At 43.0% G+C, this 23,645-nt stretch overlaps 1 protein-coding gene across 1 annotated transcript in view; it reads right to left on the bottom strand.

Moving 5' to 3' along the window:
* Positions 1-5,053: 5,053 nt before the first annotated feature.
* The window catches only part of ccser2a (coiled-coil serine-rich protein 2a), a 43,388-nt gene continuing 24,796 nt past the window's right edge, over positions 5,054-23,645 (bottom strand). Inside the window, 7 exon segments of the mRNA XM_079169146.1 lie at positions 5,054-5,688; positions 5,691-6,350; positions 17,023-17,169; positions 20,052-20,180; positions 20,324-20,389; positions 22,289-22,469; positions 22,585-22,693. Coding sequence (XP_079025272.1) covers positions 5,611-5,688; positions 5,691-6,350; positions 17,023-17,169; positions 20,052-20,180; positions 20,324-20,389; positions 22,289-22,469; positions 22,585-22,693 — 1,370 coding nt within the window. The 3' untranslated portion in view covers positions 5,054-5,610.

The raw sequence follows: 23,645 nt of genomic DNA, 5'->3' as shown, positions 1-23,645 counted from the left end.
TTCCAGAGAGTAGAGAAGGTCACGTACGGACACGTGACCATTTCTCCCACCTGATCGGATGCTTAATTAAGTAATTGGTCGTGTTCCAAGTACATTATATTGTCGTAAAGCTGTAGTATTTGGGCCAGGGAATGGTTTGTTTTTAATGATTTCTCTTTCTGTCTTTATTCCTCTTCCTGTTTGGATTTTATATTGGATTAAGTAGCTAATAAATCATCTCAAAAGGATTTTAATCCATTTAACCTCAGGCGCTAGGGGGGACCTAGTTCTTTAAATTCTGGTGGAGGCTTGAATTTTCCAAAGATACTTAATACGCCAGGCTGAACCTGTATGCAATTTGTATGAAATTATGCAGAAAGAAGTAGTCTTATGTTTAAATAGTATGAAGCTTCAATGAAGAGCTTGAAAATACAGCCTATAAAATGTGTGAAAAGATGATTTTTAATGCAAAATGAAAACTGAATGTTAAGGGTTTTACCACCTTATTCGTAGTATAAACCTGCATAATTGAAGAGCCCCAATTGTAGGCCTACATTTTTTTAAATTATTTATCTCACATGAGAACGGGCACTCACCTTAATATTACCCCAAGAATGACCTGCAGAATTCAAACATTATATATTTGCACAGCATATATTTGACAGTCTATGATAAAAGACCCTGGCTTCCTTTCAAGAAACAAACTTGTGCACTCCATCTCCAACTTTTCTAAGTTAATGACGGTGTCACGCTCTTTGCGCTTGGCAGGCTGTTATCCACCCATCGCCTCTGAAGCGTGTAACCTCATTAGTAAGTGGACTATATGCAAGGTGTACAGAGGCTGCATAGTTTGTAATGAAGAGATACGAGTAATGCTTCGTGAGTAATGCCTTTTGCTTGAAGTCCTAAAAGCAGCTTCTGTGCTACTTGTGCCAGGGCTTTGTGTCTGCCTTTGAAGTGTGAAGACATGAACAGAAAACAAAGGGCGATACATGTTCTGAAAATGACAAAATCACCACCAAACTACATGTTTTTCGGATCATACTTTATTTCCGCAGAAATACAACCAGTGGACAGTGAAAACAAGTAAAAGAAACCGAGAATGAGGTTCTCACTTTTCGTCTTGAGGTCAGCAGCTTTCCGTTTGTGTGTGTAAGCGCTGGCGAGGGTCTATGATCTCTAGATCAATGAATAGCAATGACTGTCAAAGAAGTGCCGCCCACCATATGGCCGGGGATTTCACCTGTGGCCTCTCATTGACGGCAGAGCACCATCTTCTTTAACATCTTGAGCATTTAAGATGAACACATCTGGAGGTCTGACATGATGGAAACAAAGCTCGATAAGCTGAAACACCCGGGTCAGATTTTTGGTTCCGCCTTTATTGCTTTCTCACGTGGCTTCCATGAAAAAGTGCCTTTGCAAACAGAGACACACTGGGAAAGAAGAACAAATGGAAGAAACAAAGTAGCTTCGAAATCCAGTTTGATGTTCATTCAGCTTTAACAACTAATGACATTTAAAGTGCTTCAGATCAGAATTTTCGAAAAGATGAATTTGCTTTTTTTTTGCCGTTTGCATAAAAGGTCGCTGAAAACATGATGTAGTGTTCCCTCGTGTTTTTGCTTCAAACAACATTGCACAGTGTACCGGAGACGGTGCTCAACGGCTGAAAGCAGCTCACGATGGAGATGATCTAGTGACGAATACGGTCACCTTGCATAGTGTGGGAAGAAAATATTTTCTACACTACGGTTTTTGCTTTATCTTTTAACTTCTAGGTTAAAATTCAGCTATGATGAACATGACAACTGTTGGGATATGAAACTGCTACGTCAATGGACTGTACCTTGTCTGTTGCTGCTTGGACAACAAATATACTTAAACACAAGTCAAATATAATGATAAAGTTACTCAAAAAAATATGCAAAAGCATATTTGCAAGTTTAAGCTTTTAGCATTTGCCTTTAAAATAATCATCAGGAGCAGAAGTGGTCAGTAAACATATTACATTGATATCGAATGTGTTGGCAAACGGCAGCTTACGGTGTTTACTCGTTCAGAAGATTCATTTGGAGTCATGTTTGGGTCAACCTGTAAAAATGTCCAATTAAAAAAAAGACAAATCCAATATTTTCTAAATGTTTTGCTGAAGGAAGCTTTCACTACCTTCATTTGCCTCTTTGGTGCTGGGCAGGTAGTGTACAGTACATTCATCAGACTCTCTTTTTTGAAAAACCAAATCAATGAGCCAAAAGGCGCTAAAACTATGAGCTGAGGGGAGCTGCAGAGTTACAGTAGCTGATGATTATCTGTGGGTCTGTCACTACAAGACACTGCTTTTAAATTGTTATCAATAATAATTGAATTATATTTGATTATATTGTTAGTATAAAAATATAGATTATAGCAGCTTTGAAGTAAAGCTGGAAGCTTAAAACCGCAAATGTGCCTCCTTTCTGTTCTGTTTTTTGCAGTAACTCCACTAAAACATCAGTTGAAGTCAAGTAATGAGTCTCAGTTGCTGTGCATCTTCCTTGTATTGCATGAAAACATCTTCATAGATAGATAATGTGCGCTCAGTGCCGAAATGCAGCCCCTAAGCCATTCAGAGAAATAATATAGAACAGGGCCTCTTTTTTCCCCCTGTTGTGCAGTGCAGCTTTATCATTTGTGAGTCTTATCGCAATATAAAGTGGATCGAGATCCTGCATTACAATTGATCCGAGTTGCTACAGGGAGCCCAGTTGTGGTTTTGTCATAGCATAGCTATAGCAAGACTGAGTGGCTTCACTGCTAAACTGAGCAGGGACATCGATTTGGAGATAGGGAGTACAGCACGGGGAGAGAAGGATGTCGCTGCCCTGCTTTCCCTGGCACGGGTCTGCCTTTGGCCTGTGGGCAGACACATCTCTCGCTCTCCCTCTCAAACACACACACACACACACTCTCTCTTCCGAGGGAAACACTGGCAGTCAGAAGTGTCTGGAGATGCATGTATACATACACACACACACACACAAACACACACACGCACACAGAGAGAGACAGACACACAAACAGTGGGTAACATTGATTTCCTGTTTGGCATTACTAAGCTGTGAGGGACTCAGCTGGGTTATTCTCTGGACAATGCACGCAAACAAACATGCTACGTATTGTGTGTGTCTCTCTCTCTCTCCTCTCTCATACACACCCTCACAACATTGTATATAAACTAACATTCGCACGCAGAAAAGTTTGCCAGGAAAAAAAAGTCTGTCCTGCTCACAGCCCCTTCACTATTTCATCTCCACATCTATTATTCTTTGCTCTCTCCACCTCCTCCATCTTCTTGTCTCTCCCTCTGCATCCTTCTCCTCCTCTGTATGCATCATTCCCTCTGTTTTCATTAAAAGAAATGGGGCTTTTTTTTTTTCCCTTGGCTTCACATAGCAGTGTTCACTGCTTGGCCGGTTTCGGGCGCAGTGTTGAAACCGCCCAACAGGTAAACACGTTTTATCAGCCGCATACATCCACATTTCCAGCCTCTTCCCATTTCAAATCTAGGGCCGGCCACCTTCTTTTTCTGGCTACAGTGGACAGATGGATCAATGTGCACTTGGAGAGCTCATTTTGTGAGAGCGACCAAAACAACACAAACACACTTCCGAGCACTTTGCTACAGAATTCAAAGTGTATGTGTAGGCGCACTTATTTGGCTACTGGGGAGTGTGAACTGATGTGTGTGTGTGTGTGTTCCCTCCGAGTTTTGTGTCTCTTTGAGTTTTGTCAGAGTTCCTGTGCATGTGCGTCCATGTAACTTGTGTGTCCGGATCTGTATGCGTGTGATGTGTCCGTGTGTCACTCTCTCTCTCCGTCTCACTCCGTCTATGTAGGCTGCATTATTGGACGCAGTAGACCGGACAGTGCCAGAGGCGTACACCAAGCGGTCACGCGGCGTGACAGAGAAGAGAGCAGAGTTGCTGTCAGAAGGCCTTTTTAACACACTGCTGCTCTCCGTTTGGGGACATTTCGGGAGCGTTTGACTGCAAAAGGGCTCCGCGAAGAAGAGATAAACACAATTCTCAGAAGCTCCCACAGAAACACCTATAAAGCCCCAAAGGCTCCCTACCTGAAAATAACGCACTAATACCTTTGATGTTCCCAAAGAGATGAGCGAGAGAGCGAGACGAGGAGAGAAACGGGGGGGAAAAAAGACTGCTCAGACACTCAAATATATATACACACACACACACACACACACACACACACACACCAGGCAGCAGCTTCACACGTCTAACGAGTCCCTGTTAGCTGATGTTTCTTTGCGTGGGTCAGTGAGGGAGACAGTTCAAAGAAGTCAGTGTGCAGCGCAAAGTTATTTAATGAAGTTTGACTCAAATTGTCTGACACCAAATTAACGACGAGACATTATAATGTGTGTCTTTTTCACCTAAAGTTTTCAACATGTTTACAACTAATTGCTTTTTGCACTAGAAACGAGGGACATTTCCTCGCACGAGTGGCAGATGTTTGGTGTTGTATCGATGACGTGACTGTAAGATATTAAATTAGCTCCATTACTCTTCTCTTTGTTGCCTCCTCTCTCTCGTCATACATCATTCTTTCTGTTTCTCTTCACTATTTTCTATCTACAATGTGCTTGTGCAGACTTAAGAGTGAGAGAGCTTTGTTACGCTGCTCTTTTCAGCTATATTATGAAACGGAAAGTCCTCACTTGCACACGGTTTCTCTCATCACATCCCCGTCACCAGTGTGGTATTATTTTTTTTGTAACGCTATATTTCCGTCCGAGTGTCACCGTCTGAAACCCCTTTTACCAAGGTGCACGTTAAAAGGTTCACTCAAGATGGAAGTATAGCAAACTGAACTAGAAAACACGTATATATGCACCTCACCCCATGTGTCTCATCTCTCACTGCCATACAAGCACACACACACACACACACATACACTGAAACCTATATTCAGTTTGGCAGCAACAGCTCCAAAGAACTTTGATACATTTTGTTTTTCAGTCAACTCTTACACCCCCCCCCCCCCTACCCACCCATTCCACCACTGCTGTTATTTTTAATCTTTTTTTCTCCTTTCTTTCCAACTTTTTTGTTTTTGCCTCCATTTCCTCTGGGTCTTCTATTATACTGCAAAGGTCACATTCATATCACCTCCATGTTTAAAACCAAATGCACCAGTGTGTCAGAGGGCAGAGCGGTGTGTGAGGCCAAGTGAACCAAGACTTTTTACATTTGATAACAGCCAGTGGCTACTCGAAGACAGAAGCCGACTTCTCTGAAGAGTAACGCTCCCTCTGTGCGTCAGCAGCATTTGTGTGCAAGGCTTGTAAACTTCTTCCATAAATCCCCCTCAATCTAAAATCTCTCATATACAACTATGGTACATATTATTATTCAGGCTGGGGTTGAAGATGCTAATTTAGAAACAGGCAAAATAGAAAAGTCAACGACACAGGCAGACCCTGAATGGTCCATAGGGGTTAACGAGCTCAGTGTTTGTTCCTTCGACACTCAAAAGGTAAAACTGTTACGCTGTTATCATGGCAGGGCAGGGAAGGGGATGAATATCAATGTCAGAGTGATTCCAGTTTGAAGTTTTGATGGACGGGTTTCAGCTCCTCAGGGAATCTTTGGCTTGGGGAGGCATGAGCGACTCAAAGGGATCCGCATCTCGGCCGACCCGGGGTCTTTGAGTGTCCCCCGATCGGGCTCCTCCAGGTTCGAGTCGGAGCACCACAGATCCCTGCCGGGCTCGGACGCTCTGCGAGGCTGAAGCAGTGAAGTGCGAGACAGGCTCGGAGACTGAACCTGGGGTCCAGTGTTAAAGCAGGGAAGGCCTCTAGACGGAGGGGGCAGCTGCTTGGTCCGGTTAGCCAGAGGCCTTAAGGAACACCCGGGCTTCAGAGGAGCAAAGCCGCCAGTGACCCCTGGCTTGAGCGAAGTGAGAGACACGCGCTTGTGGAGGCGCGGAGGCTGCAGCATGCGAGGGCTAGTCGAACCAGCAGATTTAGGAGTGACAAAGCTCTGCTCGATCGCAGCGGGGGCTCTCGGTTCATGCTGTGCTGCAGACTGAGCTGCTGATGCCGGAGCGTCTCTGGCAGTTACCCCCCGAGGAGCCCCAGTGTCCGGGCGGCGCAGGTGGGTGCTGAGATGACTCAGCTCGTCGGCGTTTGCTCGGCCGGACACGTCCGCCATAAGGTCTTCAAGAGGACGTTCAGCGTCTGTGCGCGTTCCTTCCTCCGATCTACTCCTCAGGAGGTCACTGCGGCCCTCGGTGGGGGGAGTTTTTACTAGTCTTCCCTGGCGGAGGTGCTCGTTGAGGCAGGGCTTGAAAGGCTGTAGTATTTGAGGCTGCAGAAAAGAGGAAAGATGTATCAAGATATATAAAATTCAATAAGATCTTTTTTTTTTTAAATGGGTATAAAATAGTCATGGATCAGTCAGAATATAATGAGGTACAGCTCTCAGTTGTTTTGATCGTGTTCCAGAAATGGCTGGATTTTAAACTTCTCCATTTTTTTTGGTGTGTTTGATCCCTGTGGAATCCAGGCTTTTGAATATTTTTGCGACTGCAGAGAAAATTCAGAATCAAAAAGCAAACAGTTTATTTACTCTTTAATATCACAGCTTGTTTCCACTGCCAGTCGCTGAACTATTCCTAGAATGGAAGAGGCAAAGTCACAGAGGAAGCCCTGATTCAGCACTTAAAAAACAAGCAGAGGAGAATAACCTTGCCGTGTGAGAGACTGGGATCTACTGAAGTCTTTGACTCATTTTGTTATCGCTGCTGCAGAGAGGCTTCAAAAAACGTTCAAACTGAGCGCTACGATACCTGCTGCCTGTGTAAGAACGTGCTGAGTCGTTAACCACATGAAGTTTAGACCAACCATGGTGTTGTCCTCCACCAGGGGACATACAAGGTACACAACACAAAATCATGAACACCTGTACAAAGTAATGCAATTCTATAACAGCCTGGCAACAAATGCTGACTCACTGGCGCTTATGTTTTGTTTTGTGTGTGTGTTAGAGAGCTGCTAATTATCCAGCATGACGCAACAACAAACTACAAATTCAAACAAAAACTCATCACGACTGAACAGAGTTAGCATTTGTCTCCACACGTTTGTTTTGGATTGGTTTCGATTTGTACAAAGTGTTCATGATGGATCTGTCCACTCGCTGCGCATGCGTCACAGATTCTACATACTTTCAGCTCCACTTTTAAAAGAAGGAATGTAGATAATTCTGCTATTTCAAGAGGTACCACTATAAGCCCTGATGATGTATAGTTCCATTGAATACTGTAACCTTGTTTACAACTATTCCGCAACCACAGTTCAAGATAAGCAGAATATAAGGCCAACAGTGTTTATTAGTCCATAAAACTACCAGCAAGAGCAGAGTTGCTCAGATCACAAAAAAAAGTCAATACCGAACTATATATATGAATATTTTATACCGTTTATTAGTCCATTTTCTGAATAGCTTATAACCTCAGCATCTATAAAAAAAAAAAATACTGTGTTTTATGTTACGTGCCTACTCAGTTTGAGACCAATTCTGTAAGCCATCGGAGCTCCGAGGAATGGCCTTTTTCTGTCAATGCCCTTTGAGCAGAACCGTAAGAATCTAAATCCACCTGGAAGCTGCTGAAAATCATGAACTCGGTTTCAGCAGAAACATCCCCTCTGAGAGTTGAAAGTAAAAAGATCTCAAGAGGATGTGAATATAAAGCTGTGCAGGTCAAGCTGCTGTGCCCGTTTCTACCCACAGTCCCACATATTGGGAGTGGGAGTGGGAGTGGATGTCCGAGGCCACAGCTCCATCTCCTGGTCCCCTGCCACAATGCGTCCTTGAGCCTATTACCAAACCCTTGTCCACCTCTCAGTGTCAAGTTTGTTGTTGCATGTTTTTGAAGTCAGAAAAAAAATACTGTTTTTAGATTTCAAAGCCTGTAATTGAAAAACTTAATATGAACTTAACAATGGATGATTGTGTTGCTGCTTACAAAAGCTCGGATTAGTCCGTCACTCCCATCGTGAGCATGTTATGTTAACTTACAGTACAGCTCCTATTGGGACAGTCTGAGAGTGAGCACTCCCTACGTCTCATAGTGCAAAACTAAATAAAAGACTTCCAATCCACCAAGGACAGGTGTCATCAAAGAATAACTCAATAAATCAGACACCATCATTATAGATACAGGCCTATTTTTCAGTTTGGACATGTGGTTCATGTTAAAAATACCACCAGAAATTTCCATTTTTATAAGAACATATGATACCCTTAATTGCTTTGAGTGCATATATTTATAGCTGGCTTATCTGGAAGAAGCCTCCGACAGTCCCGGAAACATGCAGTGTCTATAAGGTCACAGTCCATAATGACTGCCATCCACAGCTGTCTCCTACAGATATTAATAATAACTAGCAATAATCATCATCTTCACTGCACTGCCAGGAATATCTCCGCTCACTAATGATAGCTCTCACTTGAATGGAAACGTTTTCTTTCTAAACCAGGAAAGACGCCAATTTGAAGCACCTGAAAGATGTTCTGCCCAACATAACCGATCTCATCTCATCGCTTCTCTCACTGTGAAAAATGTCTGCGTGATTGGACAAATCAACACGCAACAATTCGAATGAGGATGTAAATGATCCGCCTCATGCTTGTCGGGAGACAATGTGATTGCAGCACATAAGTGGCAATATGGTGGCACTGCCTTTCAAAGCTAGAATACACTTTGTAGTACCATTTAATATAGATGGTTGTGAAAATGGTGATTTGGATCGTGTTGGAATTGACGTAGTGGAACTAGTGTGAGAGCAGAGGATGTGTGGTTACTTTGATTTGTCCTTTGCTCGCTGTGCTTAACCGCTTGGATAGTGGAGTTAGAATGAAGGCGATTAGGGCAGCGGTGATATGCATTCACGTCCCGTAACACGTGTTTTCCTAAATGTTATTCCTTTCAATACACTCAATTTAAATTCTTTAAAAGGTAAGCATCTCGAATGTTTGAATGAATAAAATATAGAAAAACAAAACCACACAGAGAGATTTACCCATGCATGCGTAACAGCTCTTATATAGTACATTTGAGAGGATGGAACAAATTAAAAAAGGCACAGAAAATGAAATGTGAAAAAATAATAATATCAAAACTTAAAAAGCAAACTTTAGAAGAGCAGACCAAAGTTCCAAGTACAGATACACAAAATCCAAACTCCAAAACAATGGAAAATTGAACGCAAAGCATGCAGACGCAGATGTAGAAGGGCATGCTTCAGTTGTGCCTCATGGCGGCAAACCAGAGCCCGGCGTGCAGGAGGAGAAGGCAGCAAGTGAACCGCATGTTAAAGAAATGTTACTGTACCACGCCGTGTCAGTGAAGTACTGCACTAGGTGCTCCACTCCTTGTCATGGGCATTATGTGTGGGGAGGCAAAGGCAGAACAGAGAGAACATGGATGGTTCAATTTCATTGTTTGAGTGACAGAGATTAGAGATGAGCAGAGGAGAATAAAGGGTTAAGAGACTCGGAGAGAGGGTGGAGTGAGACGCAGGAGAGCGAGAGAGAGAGAGAGAGACTAGAGAACGGGACATTTTAAATACAGCATTAATACCCAGCCCATGCCTGCAATAAAAGGTCACACATTAGTTCAACAAACAAACTCATTTAATGCAAAATATAATCACTGCATCCCATTCAGCACAACCTGGGTGAAGAGTTCCTTCTCTAATTAGTCTTTTCTAAAAACTCGCATTAATGGCAGGAACTCTTTGCTGGTTTGGTCACAGCCAGAGCTCCCAGAGGGCGGCCAGAGCATTAGCGGTCACGTCGGATGTTTATCATCTTAGATCTGAATATAACTGTGTACCGACTGTATTCTATGTTTCCGCGACATTTCCTCTTTCCTCCTGTTGTTTTTTCCTCCTACTGTACAGATGATCTTTTGCTGTCTGGTTTAATTAGACCATGCAACCTACTGGTGGGAGGACAAATGCACTTTGACTAAATGCTGGGCTGTTCTCACATATTTGTCAAAACACCCTATAAGCAGAAGGTCACTTGAGATCGAAATAACCTGACATGCACTAAAATAAAACACACCTGTGCCACATTTTCATCACCTTCCCCCTCGATAGAAAGCTGAGCCCCACGGGGATATATCAAAAGAACACAGCGTGGGTTGTTCTCTTTGTCTCTTTCTTTATTCTTTTGCTCTTCGGTCTCGTACATATGTGTATTTTCTGCAGTCTATTTACCCATTGTCATCCTCTGCCTCCTCTACTTGCTACCTCATCAGCACAGCATAATACAATAGCTTTGGTGTGGGATTCGCTGCTTTTGTGACTGTGCTTTCATTGTTTTCGGCAGCCCCGTCTTTCTCAATAAAGTCAAACTGTTTCAGTCGACAGAAATAACGTTAATTTAAAGCATTCAAAGCAAAGACCATGTTGTGGTCACGTGTACCGTTTGGTCAAGGACAGCAGATACATCCTCTGTTAGGACCACCATTATAATATTAGATTGCAGTGTGAATTGATACCGTCCTTAATGCAAATTATGGGAGATATATTGTCTTTACAAACAGTTTAGGGGTGTAAAGTGAGAGTTAGAAATGCAGGTGTCTGCAGGTTTTAGAAAGTCGACAAAGTCAGCCAGTTTCTGACTACACACAGTTCAAGGGGAACTGAAGCTATAAATGGGCAGCACAGGGGAAAAAAACACCAGAAAATTAATTGGTAAGAGGTCAATAAGTCAGACTGTGTTTAGGAAAACTAACAAGGAAAACTTTGCATGCTAGAAATTAGTTTCAAATTCATCCAAAAAGAGACATACGGGACAAACCATCCCGTTATTGCGCAATGGAAAAAAAGCTGCAAAGGTCAAAGACATTTCAGTAGTCCCGAGGGTTTTAATTGGAGATAAAGTCAGGCTATTTACAGACCTATGGATATGTCGTGTTATGAAAAGATGGAGAAGAGGCTGCAAAGAGGATGTTAGTGACTCACTCTGTCTGCGCTGGGGCATGCTGGTACGGGTCAAGCCCTGGTGCTGTGCCTGCCACGGGGACAGCAATGGGGTGGGCAGCGCACCCTACACAGAGAGAAACACAAAGGACAAAAGGCATATGACGTACCAGAACACACACCCACACATTCACACCCACACACACACACAGAGAAGCATGCCAACACAGAAAACACACGCTCACAGTTAATGAGTATGGCAAGCCCAATTTACACACAAACAAACAGATTTGCACGCACATTATACCGACACAAACTCAAACACCGCGTCAGTGTTAAATCCATCCAACCGATTGGCTGCAAAGTTCTTAAATAAAAACAAATAAAAACTACATTTCAGCTTTAGTGTTAATGAGTGTTAGTGTTACCATCGAGGCTCCCTCTTCCCTTTACCCTGAAGTAGCTTTCTATGCTGGAAAAGTACTGTTATCCCACACTGTCTGACAGTATCATACAGCAAACTGCAAAGATTAGGCATCTGCTTGATCCAACTGTTCACTGAAGCTACATACATACAGGATACATTAGTGAAATATTCAGCCCAGGATCCATTTGTTTTACGGCAGCACTATTCCCTCAAATGAAGGTAATTCGGCACCCATTTGCCCACAATTGAGTGCTATTTGGCGTCTGTGGACACTTCGGGATCTCTACTAGAATTCAAAATAAAATGATGTGATTTGAACAATGTTCGGCTGCACACTGACTTTCAACCACAAATTTATTTCAATAGACAACATTTTGGTCCCAGTCTTCATTTCTGTCAACACACACACACGAGTACTATAAACGCTTAAGTTCTCCACCACGTCACATTATTAATGAGATTTTTTTTGTGTTGACAATGAAGCAAAACATTGCTCTCCACACCTTTTGCCACCATAATGCTATAATGTGTGCATTTGCTCAAACCCAGGAGATTAACTTATCACATTGTTTGACACATTCTACTCATCGTCCAATAAAACATTGGCTACCTGGAGACTTCCAATAGTCTTGATGTCGTTTCTCCCCGGGCTACCCTGAAAACCATTTTCGTCCCCCTACTGAGTCATTGTTTATCCATAAATGTAGTCAAATCCATTAAAAACCATCCCCAGTGCCAAGACTACAATCCTTTGAGAGAAGAGCACTCCATCTAAGGCAGTGCAAAAAACAAGGTGACACTGGAAAGGACAACTTTTCCACCCATCACTTTGAAAATTGATAGGACAAGTTTTATAAGCTGGCGGAGGGGGGAGGGGGTGGGGGGGTTGCATAAAGCTGTGATGGCATCACTAGTTGTGAATTTGAGGTAGGTCTACTGAATATGATGAAGATACTTTTCAGATTCTCTTTAGTACATCAGTCTTGGGTTAAGACGATCTGCAGGGATGATAAGTTTACACTTGGAGTATAATTAGCCACAGAAGTCCAACGATCTAATCTAACTGAGGCACAATGTGACAGCATGTGAATGTTTTACATAAATGATATATGTCAGACCATTTGCTGTGTATCTGTTCAACCGTCTCCATTTATCACATTTACTTGTTGTTGTCTGAACATTGTGTTCAAACCAGCATGTGTTTATCTGTGCACAAACATGTACCTGAAAGAAAACAAGCCCTTTTATTGATAGCAAATCTCCAGGTTAAGCAATTCAAAGATCCCTGGCCCCCCCCATCAGGAGAGGCAAAGTGAAGGGGAAGCATGGCCATCACGTTAAGCCGACAGACGGGACTAAAACCTGATCACTCCTTTCCTCTGCTGTGGAGAGGGCCGCTGCTCAATCAGGACTCTGACAGATTCCGTGCTCCTCTTTTCTATAACAGAGGGAAGAAGGACCAGATATAGAGAGATAAAAGACGAGGAGGGGAAAGCAGCAACTTCCCAGCAGGTCCAGCCCAAGCTATTTCAGAGCCCCCCTGGTGCGTCTACTCGAGGGGGAGGAATGGGTTGCCCTGATCTGCTCTCGTCCATGTCCATTCCTTGAACACCAACAACTGCTTCAGCGGGAGATGCTGGCAGAAGCCTCCTGTCGAGGCTTTATTTGCAGGGAGTAAAAACCTTAGGCGATGAGAACAAGAGGGTATGTTGGAGGGCTCTAGAATGTGTCTGACAGTGTCTGGCAGCGTGATTAGACCTCGGTAGCAGCGAAGCCTGTCAATTTCTCTGTTTTCCATATCTGTGAAGACTCTCCAATGAAGGGCTGACAGAGCTTTACAAGGACAGGGAGACAGCAATTGTGAAAATAGGAAAGTTTTTCATATTCCATCAAATTTCATCAAAAACTTCTTTCATTTCTCTCCCACCAGCACAGACACCCTGGGTTTGATGCCTGATGGTAGCTCCAGCTTTTTCCAACGAACACAACTCTTCACAAGTGGAAAGACAAGCGACGGGTTCTCGTCCTTGTTGCTGCACTCACAACTCCTTCCGGTTGGTTGGTTAGTCCGGTTTTAAATGTCATTCTCACCGACATAAGTAACTACCACATCAGTTATGGTCGTAGTAGTCTGTTTACTCGAGGCCCCTCTCATAGTGGTTCGTTAAGCTACTTTGTCTGTGCACAGTCCCAAAGCAAAACTTTGCGAAGTAGGATAAGAATTTAAAAGTCAAGTCAAAAGTTGTTCTTTGTGATCCTACAACCTTTTCATCAAATAACAACAGTATTTAGAGGACTCCGTGATGCTAATCCTCTAATCCACTACACAGAGCTTCTCGTGGTTGGCTACAGCTAATACCTCAGGTTCGGCTACAACGTCTCACTTCACAGACTCTGGCAATTAAATCCTCACCTGTCCAAGGTGACGCCGCTGTGCGTTGCGTGTTAATGAGCGTGCATGTGTGATGGTGTGTCTGTAATGCGAGGGGGCTGATGGGGGGGGGGGGGGGGGGGGGGTGGGGGGTGGGGGGGGTGGGTGGAGAGGTAATGTCAGGATCTGAGAGGCGAAAAACTTGTTCTTTCAACCTATACAGCTTAACACTGATCACTAAGCTTGTTCAAATCCCCCTGCCTCTCCCTGTCCTCCCTCTCCCTGTCCTCCCTCTGTCTGTCTCTCTGACAGCAAATTGATCTAATTACAACTGAGCTAAAAAGTAGAGAGGTAATGTCAAAGGAAGGATGACAGAGACCAAAATACAGGGAGAATCACTGAAGCAAGACAAAGAGAAAGCAAACAGACAGAGAGGAGTGATAAAAAAAACCGAAGAAGAGGTGAATTTAAACATGTTTAAAAAGGCAGAGAGGGAGGAGGAGGGTAGCTGTAATTATCTTCTCTGTCTGCCACTGATGAAACATTGCCTATTGTGTTGCCATTGTTTCACTGCTGCTGCTCATCTGCATGTTTGTTTATCTGGGTTATTAACAAGGTCGGCTCCCTGGTCCTCAGTCTGCTGAACCCATTGTTCATTCACACTGAGTACAAGATATACCCCCCAACACACACACACACACACACACACACAGACACACACACAGACACACACAAACACAAGGCTGCACAGTTTTCTATTATTCTACATGTGAAATTATTAAAAATACTGCTCATGTTTTATTTGTTGCGAAAAGCAGAGGAGGTGAAGAAAACATTACTGCTGCTGTGATTGCTCCGGGGTGATATTCAAGGCGGTTATTTTTCCACAAGTGACACTTGAGTAGTCTCCAGTTCCACACTACATGTGCGTCTTGCTGCGACACGCGTGTCCACTGTTTCTGCTTGACAGACATATACTCACGCCATATTGTGAGACCTTTTTTTCTTCTTCTTTTCCCCGAGCATGCTTTTGGACTCAAAATTGGATTGTAAGCAGATTAAAATGGGAAGCTGCAGGAGCTCGTGCACAAAGCAGTTGGTTAGGATGTGTTGCCAAAGCCTTCCTACAGATTGAGAAGTAGTAAGGAGATGAGTTCATCACAAAACAGTGAAATTGTTTAAACCTACTGAGCGACAGCCCACAATATTTTAGTTCCAGAAAAGAAATGATGGGAACGAATGGCTCTCTAGAAGAGAATATATCAACTGCTTGAATAACGAACGGTAACAGTTCAGCCCTTAAATAGTCCAAGGGTCATAGACCACGAGTTTACTCTATTGTTATAATCTGAGCTCAAAGCACAGCGAGATTTCTCCTGAATCCATGTTCAAGTTGCAGGAAAGACTCTAGACCTCCCAGTCCCACACATCAGCCTGTGGGCTACTGATAAGCCAACTAGATATCAGAATTAAAGCTATAAAAAGATTATAGCTGCTGGCCTTTGACATCAAAAATATTCTGGGCCGATCCTTTCAGCTTAGCACTCAAAAAAATACTATCGCAGGGCAAGAGCTGCTCCAGCGCTATGATGAAGCGGCACTTTAAATGTCAGAGGAGCCGAAAATCAACAGGAAACGGCCTTTCAGAGAGCACGAGGGAAAAAACAATAAAGATGACAGCAGATTATGAACGTGTGTGTGTGCCTGTGTGTGCGTGTGCGTGTGTGTGTTCTGGAGAAGTAGTGGAACGTGAAATACACACTATGAATATGGGAGTGGGGAAAAAGAAAATAATATTTGTCTAACAAATGGCAAAGGTTAGAAAGAGAATAGCTAGAGAGACAGATTTGGAAAAAGGCATTGAAGGATTGTGTGAAAAACACGAGGTGAAAGCAAAGCATTGTTTGAGGAACACTGTGAACCCGGGCATGCTGTAGGTGCTAAACTTGTCATCGTGGTACCAAAAGCTTTGATTCAATATAAAAGTAGGAATAACAGAGAGGGAAACATCCGTTTCTCTCTGTTATTTGTTTACTCTTTCGCTCTCTTTTCTTGTTACCTTGTCAAAAAACTCAGCGCTAACCTTTTAGAGCAATCGCATGCTCTGAAAAACAAAATGCCACTAACATAATGTGCTTGTCCCCACAGCGTTGCGAAGGAAACGGTCTCCACTCTGGTGATGACAAAGTAACTTCAACTGAAGACGGTTGCAAAACACAAAAACAACATCAAAAAAAGTTTGACAAAATAGAGAGAAAAGTCTCGACTGTGTTTGTACGTGTTATTATTACACCGGGCGCTCCAGGTCACAGGTAGATGTTCCCACGGAGACGCGTCCTGTCGAGCACAACTAGCCCTGCTTTGATGGTTGCCATAGCAACTGTTAAACCATATGCTCTTGTGGTAAGCAGGGACCGACTGTAGTTATTAGTGAGCTTTATTTATCCTTTATTTCTTTCCTCTGTAGCTCATGCGTACCCCAATAAAATGAGCTTTTGACAAATATGTTTTTCAAAGGGCCGGGCCTCATTTCTATAATTTATCTTAGGTATGTGTGTGTGTGTGTGTGTGTGTGTGTGTGTGTGTGTGTGTGTGTGTGTGTGTGTGTGTGTGTGTTTGTGTGTGTGTGCGCATCACACACTGAAGGATGAGAGCAGGTCAATTAGGAGAGTGTTTACTAGGCATCCTCCCTGTGACACTCCTGCTATTGAATCAATACTTGGCTGCCACACGGCATGCTAGTGTGGCATGATAATGAACAAGCTGAACACATATCTATCCATCCTCCACCTCTTGGTGTCTGTCTGTCTGTCTGTCTGTCTGTCTGTCTGTCTGTCTGTCTGTCTGTCTCCATGAATCCCTCTCCCTTTTCCTCCCACCCTCCAACTGTTCATCTCCTCTTTCTTCAGTCACTGGAACATTAACACCAGCCTCACAACTCCCTGTTCAGAGTGTGAGACCGTCCCACTGACAACCCCGTAAACTGTACTCCATAGAGGGGACATGATGTAGTCATTGAACAATTCAGACATGGCTGAGAGAGGCAGCAAATGAACGGGAAACTGACTTGAGGGACCAATGTGAGCGTTAAAACGGAGATACGGGCAAGTGCTGGTATCCAACAACATCTTGGTAACTGTTGATATGAGGTGAAACACACTTATTATTCCGGACCAGTGTCAGATTTAAGAAATCTTTGAGCACTTCAAGAGAGCCGTTATGGGTGCTGTGAGTGTTTGGACTCACAGCTTGGCTTGGTGGTCTCCAGTACGTCTGGGTGGCCTTGTCATAGTGAGGCTGCAGCCGTTTGTCCATCTGTCGGTCGCTCTGTCGTAGTGAAGAGGGAGCCCTCTGGTGGTGGCACTGACACCTGACCGGCCATCCTTGAGCAGGCTGAGGGGGCAAGAACGAATAAATCAATATGAGAAAGCGTAGAATGTCGTCTAAAAGTACAACCTAAGCAGTAAACACAGCAGGTTGTAAACTATCAGATATAATGACATGTATTAATTAACAGACAAAAACATGCATTATGTTCTTCACGTAGCTGCTTTAAAATTCACAAATAAAGCTGATGACATTTTTAAAAGAGCAATGCATATTACCAGGCTGCAGCAATGAAATGTCATCCTGTATCTCCACAGATAAATGAGGGGAAATCATCAGCAAAAATCAAGCCTAGGTTGGTAAATGGCTAAAGGTCTTGCAGCAATTTAAACTCGTTGATATTTACTTGAAGCACAAGAAAATTACCTCCTTTTTCATTCGGTGAAACCACGATGACTAACTAACGGATGTGAGTAATACATGCGACTTACGAGCCTTTACTATTAGCAGGTAACTCAATCCAATATAGAAATAAACGACAGAGCAACTAATGAGGTGCGTTAAATCATTAACGTAACCATTCCTGTAAGAATCTCATACTCTTTCTTATGCGCGAATAAATAGCAGAGCAACTTGTGCTCGGCATGCAAAGTATACGGCAGAATCTGACAGAAGTTGCTACTTTTTTTTTTTTTTTTTTTGCCAGCTTTGGTGAAAACTTCAATGCAGCTCAAACCAGAAGAGCGCATAATCACGAGCAGTCTGCCTCAACGGCGGCAGAAGCTGCATCCAAAACTGCATTCTGTCAAGTAAGACTGAGAAATCAGTTTTCTGTCTGTGATAGCTCCACTCCTCTCGCTCCCATTACTTCATTTTCTCTCCTCTCAGCCCTCCACACACACACACACACACTCACTCACTCACAGTATACTGCAACAGACGTTCTCCCTGCCACACACAGCTACTCTATTGTTTTGTTATTACTCCGTTATGTTCAATTCAGTTAACTGTTCCCCCCCTCTTCAGTCTCTCAGCAGTCTCTCTCTGTAACACTTCGCCTCCCTCCGTATACCTGACACTTAACCAACTGTAACATCATCTCTCAACCAATTTTGAGGACAAGCAGCAGGTCGGGAAACTTTCCACGTTCTAACTCTAGATATCGTATGAACTAAAATGTCTGTCAATCTTCACAGGCTCTCAACCAGCGTCGCTCTAATTGGTATTTCCTCACGACAGATCCGAGCTTAATGTGTTTGTTTTATTGGCTTCCTCGTTGTTCAAACCTGTCCTGCAGGAAATGAGAACACAAACCATCTTCAGCATTCCTCTAACCTAGCACCCGGATTGCCCACATGGTGCTTCTAAGACAGAGTCAGCAGAGTAAATATGTTTTCCTCTTATCGTCTTTCTACTCCCCCCCCCCCCCCCCCAACATCTTCCCTGGCTCAGCCTCTACACTCATTAATGTCAGGCAGAGATCAGAAAATATGTCCCAGCTTTTTCTTACTCTCTTTGCTTATTGTGCGTGAGGTTGCGACAATATCGTGCTCGCCTGAAGAGACCGCTGTGGGTGGGTGCTGATTCTAATTGGAGGGATAGAATGCGGCAGGGAGGCTGGAGGACAGGCCTCGCGTTGACATTTTGGTATTTCTCGATACGGCAGGGATTTGAATAATGTCAGCGAAGCAGACGGTTGTTTGGCTAACAAGCGAGCCTGGTCAAGACACTAATGAATGTTAGAGAGTGGAGACGGAGGCAGCTAAAAGCGAACAGAACGGAGGTTATTGGTAGGCATTCGCAACCGCGCGAGGACACGCACTAGAGTGCACGTGTGAGTGCAGAACTGAACTCCCACCTGAGATGAAGGGCCCGACAGTATGTCTTCAGTGACAACTAGAAATCTGAATGGTGACCCTGTACATGCACCCTTCTTAAACTGTGTGCTTTTATCAGTCCCTCTCTGACAGATTCAGTTTGTAGAATTTGTTCTCCTATCATTTTTTGCTCCACTCCTTCCTACCACGCTCTGTCTTTATAGAATCGGATAAATCAGGTATTTGGGTAAACAAAAGACAATGGAAGGCTGTGCCCGGGCATGCTTAACCATCTCAGCCCTGTAAGAGAATTGGTGTCACGGCAGTGAACTCCCAGAAGAGAAGATGCAAGTTTGCAGCACATGAAGGCTACATGAAAGCAATCAGCAAACATGAGCACAGGAGCTATTACAGGCCTGTTTGTATGTGCCCGAGGATCACGCGTCTAGATCCTGGAATACACGACTGAAGATGAACCTGCATTGATATTCTATGTATGATCACGTGACAGCGCATGAGCGCCACCATGCTGCGTGTCATTCATAAATACTTAATGTAGAAACCCCTTCAGAACAGCAAAAATGAAGTCCAAACCATGAATTTGTGTCCATTGCCCAGGTCTTGTCTGAAGCACATTATTCATATACTGTATGTTTTCAGTTAATCTATCCAACGCTGTCATTCAGTTTCTCCATATTGTTCTGTCTGCCCACACTGTGCATTAAAAACACTAATGACATGCTCTTCCTTCCTCCTAAAGATAGAAGCTGTCATCTGTTGACCTGTGAGGTCAATGTCTGCTTTACACAAGCGTTCAATCCTCTCAATGTTGATCTTGCTTCTGTTTCTAATCTCACTAATCAAACAGAAATAACTCACATACTCCACCTAAATAAAAAGATCAACCGTCTAGTGTCAATCCTGCCACAGTAAAAAAAAAGAGCTCTGCACACTGTACTCATAGCTCCCAGCAAATGATTTGTAGAGCGACATTTGGATCTGTCAGACATATTTGCTGGAAGCTATCATCACAGTGTGCAGATCTTTCGTCAGACTCTTGCCTTCAGTTTGTTATATATATAGTATACAGTCCCCTTTTCATGTGTAACAGTCCTGCTCACACAAACTCACCATTTGTTCCCGCTGATGATGTTGTTGTTGTTGTAGCTGTTGACACTGCAATGTGAGCTGAGCAATAGTTTGGTCTCGACTCCTCAGCTCCTCTCTGAGCAACTGCACTTCCTTAATCAGCTCCTCCGACTGAAAACACAAGACAAACATACTGTGAACTGCCGTGGTAGCGGACTACCTCAGAAAGAAGCTGGGGGAAAATAAAGAATAAATATTTTCATACAGCATCTCAAATCAATCACTGCTATAAACCTAAGATGAAGTTTCTTTACCTGTGATGCAGCGGTATTGTCTTCAACCTCTTCAGGAACATCTGCTGGAGATTCATTATCCTCGAGCTAGAAACACACACACGCACACAGCAGCAGGCACACACACACACACACACACACACACACACACACACACACACACACACACACACACACACACACACACACACACACACACACACACACACACACACACACACACACACACACACACACACACACACACACAGAGAGGGTACACGGTGAGCTGGATCAATGACAATTGCCTTAGGCATGCCTCAAGAGCTATATTTTGCTACAGTGGAAGAACTTTACTCTTAAGCATATATGCACTGCTGACCCTGAACTGTCAGCCACCAGTGTAAGACACCTGAGGCTAAGTGTTGCTGTAAACTTTATAATACATTTATTTCACGGAATATAAAAAAAAAAAGTTTGTATGCAGTACTTGTGTATTTTTGTTTTCCAAAGCAGATCCACACTTCATCTCATATCGACAGAATATGTAATGAAACACTCCAATTACATTCTTTGATGATTTTACCAATTCATGTTTGATTAAGTGTTTGGTGATCAAGAATAATGAGAAGTGCCAATCACAGGTCATTTGAGCACATAAAAAAAAAGTTTTGAAATTGCATATTTTATCAGGCCAAGAGTCACAAAAAAAGGTGTTGAATTTACGATGTGAAATGGTTTCTTTTTTGGAAGTTTTTCCTCATTCTAAAATGAATCAAATAGTTGATAAATATTCAGTCAACATCTGACATATACATTTGATTTCAACACTACATTTCACCTGCTCCATATTCCGCTCAGGAAGATTCATTTAGTTACAACCAGCAGTTCTATATAACTGACTGTAAAGCAAAGATCAATTAGGATTCAGCTGGAGGCTATAGTTACTAATGGGGCGACAGACGTACTTTCCCTCATGAGGCTATACAGCCAAAGCGTTTGACTAATTGCAGTGAGCACAATGCATCTGCAGGAGACATTTGATTTAAATGTGACAATTATGTTGCAGAGGGTAAATTGAGTCAAGGCATTCAAGATCATTTCCTTTTACTCAGTGTGCAGAGTGATCTGTGCATTTTCAGCGATGGCATTGTGTGTTCATCTCAAATGCAAGAGCACATTTCTGTAGCTGACATCTTTTTTTTCTCTCCCGGTCACCCTCTATTCTTCCCATTAAATGGAATTCTCAGACTGACAAACTGACAGAGAAAGATCTATTAAGTTATCAGTTTCACACAAGCACAGATATATACATGTATATGCATGCACGCACGCTAATATGCAAACTACAGATCACATAATAATCATTTGAAGACAAGACCCAGAGCATCTAATATCTTGAAAAAAGTACTTTTTGAAGCTTCATGTGCAGCACATTAAAAGCGTGTCTTTACCTAAAATATCTTCCTTTGTTGAAATACAGGGCAGCAGCACTGTGCGATGACACTACTCATTAAACCGATGTAATTAAACGTTTAAAAACTTTTAAATACTTCATTCATGTGGAACCACATTAAAAATAACACTAGCTTTGTTCAGTTTTGTCAGAAAATACGAACACCTGAGGACAAAGATGCAGTATACTCCTAATAAGAGAATTATTACATCTAACAGTCTAGCAAACCAATACAAAGCTGCATTTAATAGACAAAACAGCAGCTGAAATCAAAACTAAAATCCAGACAGTTTACAATACTAAAACTAATTATAAGAATAAAATAAAAGAACTGGGGTACGCAACACTATCTGCCTGTGATTTGAGGGTGATGCAACAGCATTACAACTAAGAGTCAGAGAGTTTCAAGGTCCACGGTTGAGTCTTTGTATGTGTATGTGTTGCCGTCCTGCAGAACTGTACGCCTGCATTCATGCGTGTCACTGTGCACGTTTTGGTACGTGCAAGTGTACATGTTCATTCATCGTTTTGCAACTGTGGGTCGAACAAACCTGGAGTAATGTTTTGAGCCTGAGCAGCTGATTGTTGAGCGAGCTGCAGTCCTGAGTCATGTGCTTGAGTGTGAGTTCATCCAGCATTGCCTTGTAGCCACTCTGCCTGCCTTCAGGTGGAACCGGCCGTGAAGAGATCCTTGAAGCCTTGAGACCGTCGTAGTGCTGGACGACATGGGCCCTGAGAAAGAGACAAAAAGAGAGACACAGTCACAGAGAGTCAGGCAGACAGAAAGACGTTTCTACTTTTTACTTCTTGTCTGGCCACATGTATTAATCTTTCAGGCCTTAACAACCTGCTATCATTGTAGAAGTGATCGGGTCCACTCCAGCGATGGTGTCTACGCCGCTGGCCCTGCCGACCGGCCCTCTCTGAGCGCTCAAAGTGGGACATCCTGTCAGCGTCTAAATGGGAAGAATTTAGCGCAAAGTCAGCCAGAGTAAAGAAACCGGTGCATGTCTGAAACAGAGAGGATGCAAGTGAGAGATAACAGATCATATAGACTGTGCAATCCAAAAACAGTGTTTGGGGTTTGCTGTAGATGCAGTATAGATGCAAAGTTTAAGAAAATCTCTTCTATTTCTGCTCTTATTTGTTGAAATAGAACATGTTTGTGGTTGAAGACGAGCAGTATTCTGCAAAAGATAGAATTTGTTTTTCTCTATTTTCCTCTGACAGTTTCTGTCCATTACTACACACAAACACAAAATGCAAGACTGAGAGTCAGTTTTTCACATCTTATGGTGATGATTGCTGCTGTGTATATCTCAGATACTCTATTCTAGAATATCTGCATATAAATCATGATCTGATCCGCCTCATTCTCTTATTTCTCTCAATTGAGTGACCGGCCATTTCATTTTCAAGAAGGAAAAAGGACACAGCATTTGGTGACACTCAATAGCACACAGCTGTGAAATGAACTGTGACCACAACAAAATTGACAACTAACAGAGCGTGACCCCCAGGAAATCAAAAGGACCCTTGACTTTCTGTACTCCAGATAGTCCCTTTGACTGAGACAAAAAGGAAGAAAGAGAAAAAGAAAAAGAGAGATAAAGAAATATTGGAAGATTGAAAGACCCAATTCAAGTACTGCAGCAGCGGTGGTTAAAATACTTTACCCTGAGTGTCACCACACAGCACAGGAGTGGACCTTCCGCTTTATCATCAACTGTTACATTCCAGGAAAATTCGGTGCCTCCAATAACCCTTTTTCAGCTCAGAAAAGCTCCACTAAAAAGTAAACTTGTGGGTAAAAAAAAATCCACAAAGGCAGAGAAACTAAGAAAGAGAGTGGAGAAGAAATGACTTGTCCAGTCAGTTGGTGAGCAGTTAAAGGGCCAGAGAGGGAAA

Source organism: Pholis gunnellus (assembly GCF_910591455.1).
Source record: "Pholis gunnellus genome assembly, chromosome: 11".
Taxonomy (NCBI): Eukaryota; Metazoa; Chordata; class Actinopteri; order Perciformes; family Pholidae; genus Pholis; species Pholis gunnellus.
The sequence above is the reverse complement of the archived record's forward strand: the minus strand, read 5'-3'. Positions and strand labels throughout refer to the sequence as shown.